Raw genomic sequence first — 18,327 nt, 5'->3', positions numbered from 1 at the left:
GACTGACCCAGGCTGCTAAAACTGGGAGCCGAGGCTGTGTGACTGTAGAGTACCTATCCAGATACCCAGCTGTGGTCAGAGTCCCCCCAAGGAGCTGGGCTCCATCGCCACCCCCTGATCCTGCCCCTTACCTGGTATGCTGTGTCTTGAGGGGCCTGGAAGCCAGGGCAGCAGCAGTAGAAACAGCAAATAGACCAGCGAGAGAGCATTGAAGCGTAACAGGGAGGCTAGAGAAGAGAGAGACAGATGGTTAGTACACCAACAATAGGGGCAGCCCTCACCTGAGGGGCTGGGGGACAGTACCCCCCAGTGCCCCTCTCTCACACCTGTAAGCATGCGTACATGAGGCTTGTGCACCACAGACAGAATACCCATGTTCCTGTCACCCGATGCCCAGGTCCCATGATACCCCAAAGACCTGCCCAAAGCAGCCCATGTACTCATACGTGGATGCATACAAGGTTCTGACCACTCGGCATACGTGGATGCACACAAGGTTCTGACCACTCGGCATAACCCCACCCACGCAGGGCTCTGGAGCCCACTCCTCCGCATCTTGCTTTTCCTCCGGTTTGAAGTTTCGCTTATTGATCGGCAATCAGCTCAACTAAGAAATGGTTCCACACACTACTGGGTGGGAAGTCACGGGACCAAGCTCTGGACCCCCTCCTGAGTCACTGATGGGACGGCGCGGTTCTGAACCTGGCTTCGCACCACCCTGCCTGTGCGTGCTCCCTACTTGTGCCAGTGCACAGCACAGCTTCCCTCTGGGAACTTCCCTGACACCCTGCTGCCCTATACCGTCCTGGTGAATTCTGCTAGGGAGGTCAAACGACCTGAAGCATAGGCAGGTGACACGCTGGCCACCTAACCAAATGAGCAAACTTCTTCCCAGAAACACAAGGCCTTCCAGGAGACAAGGTTCTGGGACCCTATGCAGTGCTCAGTCCCACCTACTTCTACCTGTGCTATGGGATACAAAAGGAGCCAGGCCAAAGAGGATCTACATGCTGTGTGAGAGAGCCCGGCCACACACAGTATCACTCACTACAAGCCATATCTTGCTGTCCTCACCTCGGGCAATTGCTATTTTCAGAAACTGACTGTCCCAGACAGGTAAGGTTAACAGGCCATGAGCTAGGAGCTAGGGTACATTAGGAACCCCAATTCCCTCCTGGACAAAGCAACCTCAAGAGTGGACTTTCTGTGGCTAGGAGCATCAATCCTACCTCACTGTCCCTCTGAGGGTACTCTCCTGAGAGTGGGTATCCTCCGCACATCCTCCTAACTATGAGAACCGTGAGCGCAACAACAGACCTGGACAGCCAGGGCAGACCTGGACAGCCAGGGCAGACCTGAACTTGGGGACCAAGATTGGCCACAGAAACAGGCTCCCCTGGAAGGAAGTGGCAGGGACCCAAAGTGCACAGTACATTAAAAAAAATTAAAATTGAGCTATAAATGATATTTCCAGTGCCCAAAACAAAAACAAAATAAACAAACAAAGAACCTAAGCTGAAGCAGGTCACCTCTTCAGGTGACACTGTCCACTTTGGGTGGGTGACTCCATCTGAATTCAGCTTGTACGCTCTTCACAGCCCCTGCCTGACACAGTCTTCTTCCAGGATCACAGTGCACATGAGATGTAGCCCAACTTCCAAGGGCAACTGCTGCTTCAAGGAGCCTGGCAGCAGGGGTGGAGAGGGTGGTGGTAGTGGGGCGGGCAGGGTGTTGACCAGGGCTGCACTTCTCTTGGCTCCCAAGGGCCTCTCTGAAGTCAGGGTGCTGTCTTCTTCCTGACATACATTGGCTACCATGCAAGGCTCAGCTCTCCTAAATCAAATCTGAAGTTTTCAACAATGATACTTTTTTTTTTTAAATCGATCTTCTCTGGCCCAAGAGGCAGGAGGGAAGTGCATTTGTGGAGGCAAAGCTTTCTGAAATCCCTCTGCTTCCCAGGGCTCCATTTCTCAGCCCAACCAGGGTCGCGTCCAGCCTAGTCTCACAGAGGCTGCACCCTCCCTCACACTCGCTGCTTCCGGTCAGGTAGATGTCTACCCAGCTGTCCACTGGCTTGTCAATCCTGCCCACCTGTCTACCCAGCTGACTACCCACCAATCCATTCATCCACAGGCCCCTGAGAGCTTTCTCCTATCTAACATCCCTGATGTGACAGGTCCTGCCTCTGAGGACATTGGTTCGATCTCACATACCGGGAACGGCCAGCACTGAACCTGTCCAAGCACGTGAGGGGCAGTGATCAAAAGCCCGTGTTGGGAGCCAAGAGCATGTGCTGCATGAACACGTGGACCTAGATTGAGATCACCAGAACCCACGTGAAAAGATGGAAAGCCAGGCTAAGGACGTGTCTTGGTGGCTTGCCACAGAAGCCTGGTGACCTGAGTTTGGATTCCCAGAATTGTGCAAAAGCCAGTTGTAATCCCAGCGCACCTCTACCAGGAGATGGGAGGGAGAGAGGAGAGACTGGCTAGAAGTGGTCAGGCCAGGTGGTTGGCAAAAGCAGCAGGGATTAACAGAGAAACCCTGTGCCAAACAAGGTAGAAGATGAGGGCCAACACCTAAGCTTGCCCTTTGACTCCTACAAGCATGCTGTGACACGCACACATACGCACACTTAGATTATGTACAGTGATTGGTGCAGGTATGAAACGCTGTGTGTGGTAGGTAGCATCCTGTGGAAACAGCGACAGGGCGATTCCCAGAGTCTGCTGGTCAAGCAACCCAACTGATGAACTCTAAAATAAGGTGGAACACAATTGGAGAAGACTCCTGACTTTGAGTTCTGGCCTCCACAAGCACAGCCCATGAAGGGCGGCCGCCACAGGCCCTGGGCAGCAGGGTCAGATGCTTTACCCTGCAGCCTGCTTGGCAAGCTTAAAATTCAGACCCCGATGTTCTGTGTGTGTTGGGGGCGGGGGAGGCTAAAGTTAATTTACTATTATTTTAAAGAATTATTTATTTATTTTATGTATATGAGTATACCGTCGATGTCTTCAGACACATCAGAAGAGGGCATCAGATCCCATTACAGATGGTTGTGAGCCACCATGTGGTTGCTGGGAATTGAACTCAGGACCTGTGGAAGAGCCGTCAGTGCTCTTAACCACTGAGCCATCTCTCCAGTCCCGAGGCTAAAGTTTAACTGTTATCAAGTTTCAGTCGGGAAAGTGAGATGGTCCTGGGGTGGCCATTAGTGACATATGAGGATGTGCCTAATGCCACCGCACTATCAAAAATAGATTAAGATGACAAACTTCGTGGATAGATGTTTTACCGGAATAAATATATGAGTGGTATCCAAAATCTGTGATGGGCTCCAGAAACCAGAGACCCAAGATGGCAAGGGGTAGGGACTTCCATGCCTGGCTTCCTGGCAACAAGGAAATGTGAGATGGGCTACTGAGCTTGAGGCCTGGCTACTCCTAATCCCAGGTAGGGCCAGGAGAACCCTACATAGCTGTATGTGCCAAAGGTAGATGAAATGCAAGGTGAGGCACCAGGGACTGGGCGAGGGGAATGCCCTGCCCTGCCTCAGCAACACAGGTCAGCTTGGGAGATGCACAGGCCCTGAGCTCTGCCCTTTCCCCTGCCTCTTTTCCTTCCTGCCTGCCCTCCGTGTAGAGCCGTCCCAACACTGTACAGAGAAATAAAGTTTATGTCCAGAGACGAACACTCTACCCAAGGAAACAGGCTCAGAGGCACAACCTGACACTCCAGGGTCTCGTTCTCAGTCATCATTCCTCCCAGATTATCACCCCTCAAGAGCAAGAAGAGCGAGCCAGGAGAGTGAGCCCCGCCCGGGTCAGCCGTACAGCTCTTGCTTCTGGGAAGAGAGGGAAAGAAACACTAAGAGGCAACACAGCCGGGCTGCGTCGGGATGCAGGGTTCCCAGGTGCTCCCTGGTCCCGGTGGTGTGACGTATTGGTTGAAACACATTGATGTGACTGTCACAACCATGACTTTAGCAGTGCGGGGGACAGAGGTGAGGTATAATTTATCACAAGCAGCCGGGAGGGGACAGCCTTCCTTGCCTTTGTCCTTGAAGTTTAGCTGCCACCTAACTGCAGGAGAGGGGTCATGGGGGACAAAGACATTCCTCAAAGAGGGCAGAGCCTCAGCCTGCTCTGGTGGAGCTGCTGGGCAAAGCCTGTGATTTCACAGGAAACAGGCCTTTCCTGAGCCAGCAACAATAGGGACAGCCAGAGGCAGGAAGGGCCCCTTGCAGGCCAGCACATGCTTAACCCTTTATAGACCCTCACCCTATAACACAAAGCTGAAGACCCTTGCTAACATCCACTCTGGGGTCCTCAAGCCATAGCTGAGGGCTAATGAAGTCCACAGGGTGGCTCCCCCGGACTCTGAGTGACCCAGAACCGAGCAACGTTTGCTCGTCGTCATGGGAACCGGGTCAGGGAGGGAGGGGTAAGGGTAATAAGACCACACACATTTTAGAGTACCCCACACAGAAGGTTTGTCACTACCCCTCCTCCCACCATGAGCATGAAGACGAGCCTGCAGATAGGACTGTGAGGGAGACCTCACCTACTCAAGATGCCCCAGCCTGGCCCAGGGTCTGTCTGGGTAGAAGACGAGAATCCACCAGGCCTGCAGGATCCACCACTCCCTGGAGGCTCTTTGAGCCAGCTGCTCCCATATGTCACTGGTCAAAGAAGCCTTACAGCGACCTCCCAAGGCAAATGCCAGACTCGTTTGTAAATGGCTCTGGAAATGAGTCTGAAGCACGCGGCAGATCTGCGGGGAGCTTCCCCTACCACAGCCAGTGCTGGACAGACAGACGGAAAGGTGCAGAGAGACAGTGTGTGCTGGAGATGACTGGATCCTTTGGAGGGATGGGCTGTGACAACAGGGAGAGAACACAGTGAAGGTTCACACTAGTCTGCATCAACACAGCAGGCCGACCGGCCCAAGCGGAGACAAGCAAGCTTCCAGTGCAGGAACAGCATGGTCTCCGTGAGGGAAGACCGGATGAGGAGCACATGCACCTCACCCTACCACCTCGGCCCAGCATAGACATAGGTTGAGGGTCTCATATAATCCCCCACCCCACCATTGTCACTCCTGTCTGCACAAGAGAGGAAACAGGCTTGGAAGGCCTGCCCTCCTAGTCTCTAGGCTACCTCCCTCTGAGAAGGGAGGAGAGTCTCTCTAGGCCAAAAGAAAGACCTCGGTGAGCAGAGAGATCAGGCTAGCCCAAAGGACTGCAACCCATCTCTAGGGCAGGGCAGGGCAGGGCAGGGCAGGGCAGGGCAGGGCAGGGCAGGGCAGGGCAGGGCAGGGCAGGGCAGGGCAGGGCAGGGCCTGCTTGGGACCCTGGGGCAGCCACAGTCTCAGCCCTGGAGGAAGTGGTGTCTAGACTGGCAAAGAGCTACAAGACAGAGCCGAGCCTGGAGTCCTTCTATGGTCCCAGCTATGCAGCAGCCATGTCCAGTGGTGGAGCAGAGACTCCGCTGAGATCCTGGGTCCCACAGAGGAGTACGCTGTCCAGAGAGGCCATAGCTGCCAGGCTGGGAGAGGCTCAGCAAGGTGTGTTCGGGGCCCAGGAGAAGCCAATACACCCTCAGAGGACTACTTCTGGGAAGGGCGGCCTCTGTCCCACCCCATGGCCTTGCACACAGGCCTGGACAATGCCACATGCAGGCCAATGTCTGTCACAATCCTGGGGTAGGTATCAGTCTCACAAGTGTCCCCGAAAACTTGGTTTTCCAGGGATCAGAGACAGGGGTCAGAGGAAGCAAGCTCTACGCTCCAGAGTCCATCTGACCAGGATCCTGGACACATGAATGGCTAGCACTGACCACCATTGGAGCTGAGCGGCTGATAGATCATAAGAATCTGTGAATGTGCCCGGTGTGGTGGCACACACCTTTAGTCCCGGCACTTGGGAGGAAGAGGCAGGCGAATTTCTGAGTTCAAGGCCAGCCTGGTCAAGAGTGAGTTACAGGACAGCCAGGGCTACACAGAGAAACTCTGTCTCGAAAAAACAAGATAAAAGAAAAGGAAAAGGAAAAGGAAAAGGAAAAGGAAAAGGAAAAGGAAAAGGAAAAGGAAAAGGAAAAGGAAAAGAAGAAGAAGAAGAAGAAGAAGAAGAAGAAGAAGAAGAAGAAGAAGAAGAAGAAGAAGAAGAAGAAGAAGAAAAAGATCTATGAGTGTGAGGGTCTGTGAACTGGGCCCCTGTCTGCACAATGCGCCACAGACTGCCTAGTCACTAGTGGGTGTGGTAAGTGCCCTGAGGTGAGTCGATTTATGTGCACTTGTAAGAAGGAATTGGAACAGGCAAAGGATCCTTCTTGACTCAGAGAGATCAAGACTTTCAATTCAAACCCACAGAAGCCACACAGAGAACCTGGATTTGGAGGGAACCACATATGAGCCATGACCACCGCAATGTGAGGTGAGGAGCCACAGCAGCCCAGGAGCCCAGGGTGTAGCTTTGGGATGAATGGGACTGCGTCTAAACCCATTCCAGCCATGCGAGAGGGCTCTGATCACTGTAGCCTGTAGCATAGGGTGAGGGCTTGGTGGGGTCCTTAAGTGTGGAGGTGAGGAGACGGTACACGCTGGGCACAGCAGAGAGGCAGGCGTTCAGAACAAGGGGCTAAGAGGAGATCCCAGAAGAGATATGGAGAGCAGGCCTGGAGGACCCAACTGAAAACTTGCCCTTCCTTTTTCCTCCTCTGTAAAAAGCACCAAAGGACTGGTGTCAAAAAAAAAAAAAAAAGATAGGGGGCCTGGTACTATGTGTCCAACCTGGGGGACAGGGAGGCTGAGTAAAAGTGTGTTGGGGGGGGGCAGGGAGGGCTTTGGGTGTGTCTAGGACAGTAAGTGACTTTCATCCACCTTGCCCTACACCCGCAGAGGGTCTCGGAAGCAGGGAAGTTTAGAGCTGTTCCACGTGAGTGTCACAGAGTCCGCCAACCCCAGAAGATGCCTTAAGGAGGCCTGGCCAGCTAGCCCAACCATCTTTATGTCCCTAACCAGCAGGGTGGGATATGGGGGTGGGGGAGGAATAGGGAAATGTCCCCTCCACCCCTGGCTTCATGCCTGTAACCCCGGCTGCATCCCCAGGCAGGGGCTGCTCTTGCATTTCCTCCCATTGTCAGTCAAGGGACAGTGGTGCCCACAGTTCCAGGACAGGTGGGGGCCTGATTTCTTTTTTCTTTTTTTTAAAATATGGAATGTTTCACGAATTTGCGTGTTATCCTTGCGCAGAGGCCATGCTAATCTTCTATCATTCCACTTTTAGTATATATGCTGCCGAAGCGAGCACACGGGCCTGATTTCTCGCCTTCCATTTAAGATCTTTACTGTACCATGGGACCACCTAGCCTGGTGGGCTTCCTGCTGCTCTTCTACAAGCCAATGCCCTGTCTGTGGCTCACCCTTGGCTGGGTCAGTACCCTGGCCTCTGTCTCTCCTGCGGCCTATCTCCTTCGTGACTGGTTTTCCTCCAGCCTTTGCAGGGGACAGCATTCAGAAAACAAGCATCTCACTGTCACCGGACCAGTGTCCTGGAGGAACACAGCTGTGGACCTGCAAGAGGTGAGTAGCCTGGCAACCAAAGTAACAATGTCAGCCAGCGAGAGTCTTTGTGTCCAGCAGTATGAGTCCATCGGGAGTACAGCACCAGGGACCCCATAGATGCGGAGACATGCCCTGCAACACTGATCCTGCAAGGCATCCAGATTCCTCCTGACTGATTGGCAATCACAGACAAGCCCCGTCTATCTCAGATTGCTCAGCTGTACCTCAGGAGTCCCACTGTCCCCATCTGTGGAGCTCCTGCAGGCACACTAGATACAGCACCTGAGAGGTGACACATACTTCTGAACAAAAGATAGAGACATGGGGCTGAAGAGGTGGCTCAGTGGTTAGAACACTGGTTGCACTTCCAGAGGACCAGAGTTCAATTCCCAGCAACCACATGGCAGCTTATTACTTTCTGTCCTTCCAGTTCCAGGGGACCCAAAATCCTCACATAGACATATATCCAGGCAAAATATCAATGCAATTAAATAGATAAATTTTTTAAAGATTTATTTATTTTATATACATGAGCACACTGTAGCTGTACAGATGGTTGTGAGCCTTCATGTGGTTGTTGGGAATTGATTTTCTTTTTTTTCTTTTCTTTTTTTTTTTTAAAGATTTATTTATTTATTTATTATATGTAAGTACACTGAAGCTGTCTTCAGACACTCCAGAAGAGTGTCTCGTTATGGATGGTTGTGAGCCACCATGTGGTTGCTGGGATTTGAACTCCGGGCCTTTGGAAGAGCAGTCGGGTGCTCTTACCCACTGAGCCATCTCACCAGCCCCTGATTTTCTTTTTAAGGACCTCTGCTCACTCCAGGCAACTTTATTCACTCAATCCCTGCTTGCTTGCTCCGGCCCAAAGATTTATTTATTATTATACATAAGTACACTGCAGCTAACTTCAGACGCACCAGAAGAGGGTATCAGAACTCATTATGGGTGGTTGTGAGCCACCATGTGGTTGCTGGGATTTGAACTCAGGACCTTCAGAAGAGCAGTCAGTGCTCTTAACCACTGAGCCACGTCTTCAGCCCAATAAGAACTTTTATTGAAAATAAACAAACATAACCAAGAGCCTGCCCATATATCTGATCTTTGTAAAGAGACAGGAAGGCTCTGAGGGTCCACATGATCTCTGTATGAGGGGGCCCAGAGTCATCTTACGAATGCCTCTCTGAAATGGCTTGTTTGGTGTGTCAACTTGATACAAGAGTCATAAGAGCAGAAGGAGCCTCAGCTGAAGAAATATCTCCATGAGATACAGTTGCAGGGGATTTTCTCAATCAGTGATTGATGGAGGAGGGCCCATCCCATTGTGAGTGGGGCCATCCCTGGGCTGGTGGTCCTGGGTTCTATAAAAAAGCAGGCTGAGCAAGCCATGGTGAGCAAGCCAGTAAGCAGCACCCTCCATGACCTCTGCATCAGCTCCTGCCTCCAGGTTCCTGTACTGCTTGAATTCCTGTCCCAAGCTCCTCCAGTGAAAGCTGAATAAACCCTTTTCTTCCCAGCTTGCTTTATGGTCATGGTGCTTTGTGGGTGGCAGCAATTAAAAACCATAGCTAAGCCGGGCGTGGTGGCGCACGCCGTTAATCCCAGCACTTGGGAGGCAGAGGCAGGCGGATTTCTGAGTTTGAGGCCAGCCTGGTCTACAGAGTGAGTTCCAGGACAGCCAGGGCTACACAGAGAAACCCTGTCTCAAAAATCAAAACAAAAGAACAAAAGAGTTTAAACTTGACACCTCCTTTTCTCATAAGAAGAATGCTGCCACACATTACCACAATCAGAGAAGTGAAGGGCAGGGAGGGCCACAAGCTATCTTCATCCCAGAAGCTAACAGATTAGACTCCTAGTTGGGCTGGTGCCTCAGGCCTGGGATCTCAGCTACACAGGATGCTGAGGCAGGAGGATCACAAGTTCCAGCCTGGCCTGGGATACTCAGCAAGACCTTGTTATTTCAAAATAAAAAATAAAAATTGGCTAGAGGCCAGATGTGGCAATGCATGCTTACCCTGGAAGCACTTGGGAGGCCAAGGCCTGAGGAGCTGGTGGGTGGAGAATCAGGTGAGGTCAACCTCACCTGCCTAGGGAATTCAAGGACAGCGGAGGTCACACAAGACCTGACTGGAGGTGTGACCTAGTGCCTCTGTGATAGACCACTTGCCTAACATGTATGAAATTCTAGGGTCAACGACAACAAAATACGTAAGTATATCAACCACACTAAATCCCGATCTTCAGCTCTAAGGAAGCGCCCTGCTAGATCCTGCCCTCTGCCATCCCCAGCTGGCTGCATGAAGTACAAAGGAGGGGACCAGATAACTGCTGCTGAGCTGGACAGCTGCAGGACTGGGAGGTGGGGTGGGGGTGGGGTCCTGATCCACACCCTAGCTGCTCCCTGCCACCCGTTGGGATTCCGGGTCTCTTGCCTGCCTTATTTGGCCTGGGCTGCAACTATAAACACTTCTGGGTGAGGTTTCGGCCAGTGGGTGGGGCCAGGCAAGAGGAGGAAGAGGAAGGAGGAGGATTCCAGCAGCAGCTAGAAGCTGCATCAAGCAGTGTCAATGAAGCCTAGTGGCCACACCTGCCACCCCCCAGGAAGGCTGAAAGCAAAAACTTAAGCCAAACCAGGCCCAGAAGGCTCTGGCCAATCCCCCTTCCTGGAAGAGGAGGGTTGGTACAGTCAGCTGAGGGCACATGAGGAAGCCAGCTGCCCGGACTTGTTCCTAAAGCTTGGGACTAAGGCTCCTAGACTGGGTTAGCCTGGGCAGTGTGGCTGGCTATCTTAGCACCTTTGATCAGGCCTGGGCCAGCAGGAAAGAGGGTCAGGCAAGCCTAAAGTGCAACTTCTTTGCTCCTTTGAAGCTGTGTCACTTCTACAGCCCCAGGGAGACACTGAGCCTGGCAGTCACGCGAAGTCATGGTAATTTCAGCGCTAGCCACCATCTGTTCAGATACATCCAATCTGGCTGGCCCCTTCTCCGAGTTATCCCTGATCTGCTGGGGACAGGAAAGGCAAGGGGGACGAGAATGCCTAGCTGACGCCTACCTCTTCAGGCTCCAAAGCCGACATGAAGCGCAGGGACAGTTTCAAAGCACATTGTGGCTACAGAGCTCTAAACGGATCTGTTTCCTTCTGTTAGAGAAGAAAGTGATGCCCCTTGTGGGAGACAGACAAGAGCAGTCAGGAAGGAGGGCGTGTGGACCAGTCCTGGCTGAGCGAGGAGAGGGGTCCAGTCGGGAGCTGCCCCAGCCTGAGCAGCCGGGGTTGGGAGAGGCACAGGGACTTCGTTTTACCTACTTGGAGCCCGGCCAAACTGCCTGGACTCTGGGAGCGCTTGGAGCATCTAATTACCATAGTGTTGGGGGTTTAATTAGTGCGACACGTCTGGGAACCGTGGTTTCAGTGGTTTCACGGCTCAGCTGACCTGCATGGGGTGGGTCGAGTCATTCTGGCTCTCTCTCTCAACACCGAGGGTGGCCTGCTAGCCATAATACCAGTAAGAGGACTCAGGGACGCATAGTCACATACTCCCATCTGAACAGCTAGCCAACTTTTATGTTTCCCTCAGCCCACAGTGACCTTGTCATACTTTGAGGAAGCCGCAGAGCAAGAGGGGACGGGCTGAGATGAGGTAGGTTATACAGGTAACAAACAAACAGGAGGTAAGGTTGAATATGGACGCCCGGAGGAGGTGGGAGGGAGGGATGCCCACTGCCCAGCGAGCTGGACGTGGCCCACAAGGCACTGTGGTTCCTTGGCTCTCGGCTTCTCCCTAACTTGGGGCAACTCCACAGTATCCACTCCTAGCAGAGCAGGTCAGAGGTGCTGAAGGCGGTGATTGCCCAGAAGACCAGCAGGAAATGGCTTGGTGCTGAGCCCTGGATCTCAACCAGGGCTGCATCAGGTAAAGAGATCAAGGATGGATGATACAACTACTGCTGGCACCAGAGACAAGCTGGCAGAGGGATGCTTGCCTCCCACCCCAAACTTCTCAGGACAGCCAGAGACCAGAGACAGAGAAGACAGGAGGAGAAACTCAATCCGACCGTGACAGGTCCTCTCCGACCGTGACAGGTCCTCTTCCCAGCAGATGCTGCATTGGTCCCAGTTAGTCAGTCAGCTAACTAACTGGGGACCCTGCTCACAGTCTCCCCCCCTAAACAACCCACAATGCCTATCACACAGAGGCACAGTCTGTACTCTACGCTGGTTGCTTGGAGGTGTGAGACTGGAGCCACCCAAAGCTGACCTACCCACAGGCGACAACTATCAACAGAAGAGGAGAGAACTCAGGGTACAGGGTGGGCCCCATTCCATATCAGACATCCCCACCCACTTCTCCCTGGAGGGAGGAAGCCAGACCTATCTGCAGCCATCTCTACTGGCTGTCACAGGTAAACAGGCTGGGTAGCGCATGGGCAGGGCCCTGGGAAGTACATGGGTACAGAATAGTCTCTATCCCATTTGGGAAGGAGTTGGCCCGCAGAACTGTCCTTCCTGAAGGTGACACCCTCCTCACAGACCACTTGGAGCTCAGAAGGTCTTCGGCCTCAGCAGGAAGCTGAAGAAGGGGCTGGTCCTGGCCCTGTATACTGTGCACCACTGACAAACTTAGCCTCGGACTGGGAGTTCTTCCCTTAATATACCGTGAGCTCTCCAGAGCCTGGAGCAAGCCTAGTGAGCCGCTCGCAGAGCCTCCACCAGGGTCAGTCCTGTCCACTTCCCTCGCCTGACCACATGTTACCTCTCCCCAGATCGTAGCTACCCAAGAGCTCCCACTACCTGGAGTAAAATGTGTATCCAGGTCTCCCAGCTGAGCCGTGAAGGGCACGGGGCTTAGCTGTGAAGACACCACATGCCTTACACAGGGAGGAGAAGCAACGGCCTAGCAAACCATAGAAGGCTTTCCTAGGTAGAGCCTCCCCTTCCCTACCCAATGCCTGCCATCTGTCAGATGAGGGAAACTGAGGCACTGTGGGCACGGCCCCTCCACAGCTTCACCTACTCCTCTAGACACTACATCTGTCTGGAGGAAAACAAAACAAAACAAAACAAAAACCAAATGTACTGGCTATTTTTGTGTCAACTTGACACAGCTGGAGTTATCACAGAGAAAGGAGCTTCAGTTGAGGAAATGCCTCCATGAGATCCAACTGTAAGGCATTTTCTCAATTAGTGATCAAGGGGCGAAGGCCCCTTGTGGGTGGGACCATCCGTGAGCTGGTAGTCTTGGGTTCTATAAGAGAGTAGGCTGAGCAAGCCAGGGGAGGCAAGCCAGTAAAGAACATCCCTCCATGGCCTCTGCATCAGCTCCTGCTCCCTGACCTGTTTGAGTTCCAGTCCTGACTTCCTTTGGTGATGAACAGCAGCATGGAAGTGTAAGCCGAATAAACCCTTTCCTCCCCAACTTGCTTCTTGGTCATGATGTTTGTGCAGGAATAGAAACCCTGACTAAGACACCAAACAAGCCAAACAAAAGAACCGGGCCAGGGCATGATCAGTTTCTTGATCCACTAGCAACAAGCACACATACTCCTTGGGCTCTTTCCTAGGAGCACAGAGACCCTGAGACCCCACTACAGACATCCCAGTGTGGGACGTTCACACCGCCCCCAGGTTAGTGTGGTCAATGGTCAATTGCAATTCTCCCACTAGAGCCATCTGAGAGTACCTCAGAGGCTGCCATGGAGGAGGCAAACCGAAGCAGGGTGGCCATAGACCCTGCCCCAGGACCTGAGTATGGGTGTGGGACCTGATGTCACCCAGAGTTCCACGTTATGATTCAAACCTGCCCGGCGCCCAGCTGGTAAGTTGCAGCCAACAGGATGAAGCCAGCACGGTAGCTCTTGAATGTTCAGAGATGACATAGTTGGGTTCCAGGCCCCTCAGGGGCTTTGGTGACTGCCAGTCTGAGCATGTAAGACGCTCCTTGGTGAGCCGGCCAGGCTCCAAACTCAGGGTGAACCCCTGAGTCTCTATAAACCTGGGAAAGACAGCTCTGGCCTTACCTCTTCTCTCAAAGGATGGGGGTGCTCTAACAAGACAAGTGGGGTGAGGAGCATCCCCTGGACAAAGCACTGAGCACCCCCAGTCACTTGCTGAGAAAGGAATAGGTTACCACAGGCAATTTCCCTACAGAGTGGACAGCACATTCCAGAAGCCTCTTGAACCGCACTGATTAGCATGGAAGGGCTGGCCTTTCGCTCTGTGTAAACAACCCCAGCTCCTGACCCGGAGGCACTGCCCCCAGAATTCCAAGCTGCCAAAGGCAGGATTCCTCACTGCCAGCTAAGCAGAGTACCTGAAGAGGGTGGAGAGGCTTCGCTTCGGAAACCTAGACTACACTCTGCAGTGCCTGGCCCGGCCTCCTGGACCTCTCTGAGCCAGACTAGTTCCTCTGTCACCACAGCTCCACGCTCATATTCTGAGGCTCTGGCACAGTCTGGGCCCCACAATTCTCACAGCAGAAACTTCCCTGAGACTGACACTCAACAGTGTCTCTCAGAACTGCACTAGTAAGACTGCTCTGGCCTCAGACAAGAGCAGCGGCTCCCTTTCCTCCAGAGAGGGCACTGGCCCACTGGCAATGCCCTGGCCCAGGCTGTGGAAGTCACAAAAGAATGTCTACAGCTCTAACCCCGGATACCTGCAGCCCAGAGGGAGCTTGCCCACAATGGCAGGAAGAACACTAGACCACAAATAGGTCAGTATGAGATCCAGATCTGCCCCAAATACAGGTCAGGTGTGGCTGTGCGCACCTGTCATGTTGGCAGTAGGGAAGTTGAGGCAGGAGGATTGTTGTGAGTTTAAGGCTAGCCTAGTCTACATGGAAAGTGCCAAGCAAGCTTGGGATACAAAGTGAGACCCAGTCCCCAAACAAACAAAAACAATACAGGTAACCTCGATACCCAGGACAGACTGGCTCTGGGACCCTTGAATGCAGGGAGCATGCCGCTCATGCCCCTTTAATAAAGTGCTTTGCCCAGAGCCTACGGCCATCTTCCCTTCTCCAGTGCTCTAGATAACTCACAATACCTAACACGACGTACATGTAACACAAACAGTCATTAGACTGAGTTGTTCAGGAATAAAGACAACAAAAACAGTCTGTGTAGTTTAGTAGAAAGGCAATTACCATGACCTCAGAGCAGAGGAACGAGACCAGAGGTTCACACACACAGAATTTGCAGAAAGTGAGGCCCAACAACAGGAGATGCCCAATGGGTCCTGTGGTTACACAGTAATAAGGAACAAGGGCAGCCAGGTGTGGTGGCACATGCCTTTAATCCCAGCACTTAGGAGGCAGAGACAGACAAATCTGGGTTCAAGGCCAGCCTGGTCTACAGAGTGAGCTACACAGAGGAACCCTACCTGAGGGGAGGGAGGCAGCAGGGGTGGAATGGGGGACAAGGAGGGCCAAGACTCACCTCTAGAAGTCTATGGTTTCCCAGAGCCATGGTGAACAATAACCCATGTATATATAGGAAGCATCCATCAGGATGAGTCCTCTAGGGGCACTAGAGGCAGACATAGTGGGTGGGTGGGTCTGGACTGTGGGACTTCAGCAGAGGGAGCTCCTCACAGGCAAAGATGATAGGGCAGGACCTGCTGGGAGGCACTGGGTGTCAATCACAGAACAGGATCCCTCCCTGGGCACATGGCCACATGCCCCACTCTCTGTTTGGCTATGCCTAGGTTAAGTGTCACCCATCATGGAGAACACAAGTCCTCAAGGCCTCTTCAGCAGCACACAAGAGCCCATGGAAATGTGGAATCTTAATGTCTTAGTCAGTATGCTGTTGCTGGGAGACATCATGACCAAGGCAACACATGAAAGAGTTTACTGAGGCTTACTCTCAGAGGGTTAGAGTCCACGACTGTCAGAGCAAGGAGCATGGTGGCAGGCAGGCAGGGCGCCACTGGAGCAGTAGCTTACATCTGATCTGCAAGCATGAGGCAGACAGTGGACTGGGAAGAGTCTTTTGAGACCTCATAGCCCACCCCCAGTGACACACCCCACCTCCAACAAGGCCATGCCTCTTAATCCTTCCCAAACACTTCCACCAACTGTAGACCAAGTATTAAAATACAGGAGCCTGGGGGCTGGTGAGATGGCTCAGCAAGTAAGTAAGAGCACTGTCTGCTCTCCCGAAGGTCCTGAATTCAAATCCCAGCAACCACATGGTGGCTCACAACCACCCGTCATGAGATCTGACGCCCTCTTCTGGTGCTGTCTGAAGACAGCGACAGTGAACTTATTTATAATAATAAATAAATCTTTGGGCCTGAGTGTGCAGAGTTCCTAAATTCAATTCCCAACAACCACATGAAGGCTCACAACCATCTGTACAGCTACAGTGTACTCATATCTATAAAATAAATGAATAAATCTTAAAAAAAAAATTACAGGAGCCTGTGAGGGCCATTCTCTTTCAAATTACCACATCCAGTCCAGTCCTGGGGTACCCTCCCTGTAACAGTAGACTTTCAGGGATCCCTTGAGGAAGAGAGACAAGGTACAGGCCACACCTCTAGCCAACAAGCTCTGCCTGCTACAACCTGTACAGATGCATGCACGGTATTAGCAGCACATCCCACAGCAAGCTGCACTGAACCACAGCTGCTGGGAGGATGCAGAGACCATGGCCGGCTCTGATGAACTCCACCAGCAAATCTGTACCATTTTGTCCCAGAAAAGTAGTGGGCTCCGCAGCTGTACTACCTGGAAGCCCTCTGGCCACCACTCATTAGGGCCATAGCTTTTCTGGTAGATGTAGATACCTGGCCTAAACAGCTCCAGCCACCCCACATTCCCACTTGGCTTTGGCTGAGACTCTAGGCTATGCACGGACTCTGACCATTGCCCTGTGATTCACCATAGCACCTCTTGGCTCTTATGTAAGCTGTCCAGGGCCTGGTCATAGGCTATCCAGCTCTCCAGGGCCTCCTCGGCACCTTGGAAGAATGTTACCCAACTGCCTCTTGCTGCTAACACAGCAGGGAATAGTCACTGTCTCAAGAAGCAGCCAGGTGGAGGGAGTTCCCTGACCAGACCCCTTCTAAGCCTGAGCATCTACATACAACAAAGATCTTTGTGTTTTCAGTAGCATCTGGTCCATCTCCCCCCAGCCACACCTTGGTAAATGACAGCACAGGACAGATGGCAGATGACATAAATATAAAGAGAGAAAAAAACAAACAAACAAAAAAAAAATTACCGCCGGGCGTGGTAGCGCACGCCTTTAATCCCAGCACTCGGGAGGCAGAGGCAGGCGGATTTCTGAGTTCGAGGCCAGCCTGGTCTACAAAGTGAGCTCCAGGACAGCCAGGGCTACACAGAGAAACCCTGTCTCGTAAAAACAAAAAAAAAAAAAAAAAAAAAACAAACAAATATAAAGAGAGGACAGAGAGTGGATGTAAAGATGATGGAGAAGCAAATATCATAAGAGAACAGATAGACGATGGATGGATGGATGGATGGACAGAGAGATGACTATAGACAGATGGGATGCCCCTGTCTCAAACTCTGCAGCAGATGACCCCACTCTAGCTCCAGCACCCCAACAGGACCTCATGGGGAAGCAGTACCAGCCAGTCAGAAGGAGGCCGAGAGCCAAGTTCTGCTCTCAACATCTGTGGCCACAGGCAGGGTGGCAAAGTTCTGGGCTCCACATGTACAATGGAAGGCAAGTGACCAAGGAAAAAAAAATCAACAATGTCAACTCTAACCGCCACACTGGTGGCCATGCTTGGTCCCACCCCAACACATGGGTACGTAGATATCACTGACGGACAGCCGGAGACCTGGGTCCAACAAACCTCAGTTTCCCCTTTTGTAAAAGACCTGACCAACTCTCAGAATACTTTGTAGTCTTAATTTTTTTTTTTTTTTTTTCCGAGACAGGGTTTCTCTGTAGAGCCCTGGCTGTCCTGGAACTCACTCTGTACACCAGGCTGGCCTCGAACTCAGAAATCCCCCTGCCTCTGCCTCCCAAATGCTGGGATTAAAGGCGTGTGCCACCACTGGCATGGTCTTAATTTTCATGACTCTAAAATATGGAGGAGAAGAGTAGGGACACAGTTCCTGCTACCATAGCTTCCCCATCAGAACCGACTGAAGCCAGTGCTCTCTGCCTGGGTCCCACAGTCCTCTTGCCTTCCCAGAACCCTTCCAGGGAATTGCTTTAGCTTTACCAGGGGTCAGTGTCAAGGGTATTCCAGGCCTGTGGCTGCAGGGTGTGTGGGACTGAAACAGATGAAAACGGCAGGATTCCTGGCCTGAGCAGGGGCCCAGCAGAGCCTGGCAGGAGAGCTGTGTTGCCCAACCCTCAACAGCCATCCCAAGACCAGGATACAGAGGCCACAGGAGCCCCAGACCTGCTGGGGAAGAGCCTGGTGAGTGGCCCAGTCCTCCACAGCTACTGAGAGACTCTCCCTGGCTTTGATCACCACCCCCTTTTTTTTTTTTTTTTTTTGGTTTTTCGAGACAGGGTTTTTCTGTATAGCCCTGGCTGTCCTGGAACTCACTTTGTAGACCAGGCTGGCCTCGAACTCAGAAATCCGCCTGCCTCTGCCTCCCGAGTGCTGGGATTAAAGGCGTGCGCCACCACGCCCGGCTGATCACCACCCCCTTGAGGATGCTGAGGTGCTAAATGTGGTTGTGGTTGTCATTCTATTTCCTGGGAGGACCCACCCCTCCCCTCAAATCTCAGAGCCTCACAGCATCACCAACTCTCAGCCTGGGAGCGGGG

General features: G+C 52.5%; 1 protein-coding gene and 1 non-coding gene across 3 annotated transcripts in view; both read right to left on the bottom strand.

The window, feature by feature from the left end:
* Piezo1 (piezo type mechanosensitive ion channel component 1 (Er blood group)) overlaps positions 1-18,327 on the bottom strand; it is a 73,055-nt gene that overhangs the window by 31,712 nt on the left and 23,016 nt on the right. For both annotated transcript variants that reach the window (XM_021171157.3, XM_029480475.2), the window contains exon 2: positions 132-227. In XM_021171157.3, coding sequence (XP_021026816.1) covers positions 132-227 — 96 coding nt within the window. The remainder of the gene's footprint in view (positions 1-131; positions 228-18,327) is intronic.
* Positions 7,207-7,309, bottom strand: LOC115031885 (U6 spliceosomal RNA). Its single transcript, XR_003837519.1, has one exon. It is a non-coding gene; the product is annotated as a U6 spliceosomal RNA (small nuclear RNA).

The sequence above is a fragment of the Mus caroli genome, unplaced genomic scaffold, assembly GCF_978045245.1.
Source record: "Mus caroli unplaced genomic scaffold, Mus_caroli_1 scaffold_10, whole genome shotgun sequence".
NCBI classification, from domain to species: Eukaryota; Metazoa; Chordata; class Mammalia; order Rodentia; family Muridae; genus Mus; species Mus caroli.
This window is presented reverse-complemented; position numbering and strand designations above follow the sequence as displayed.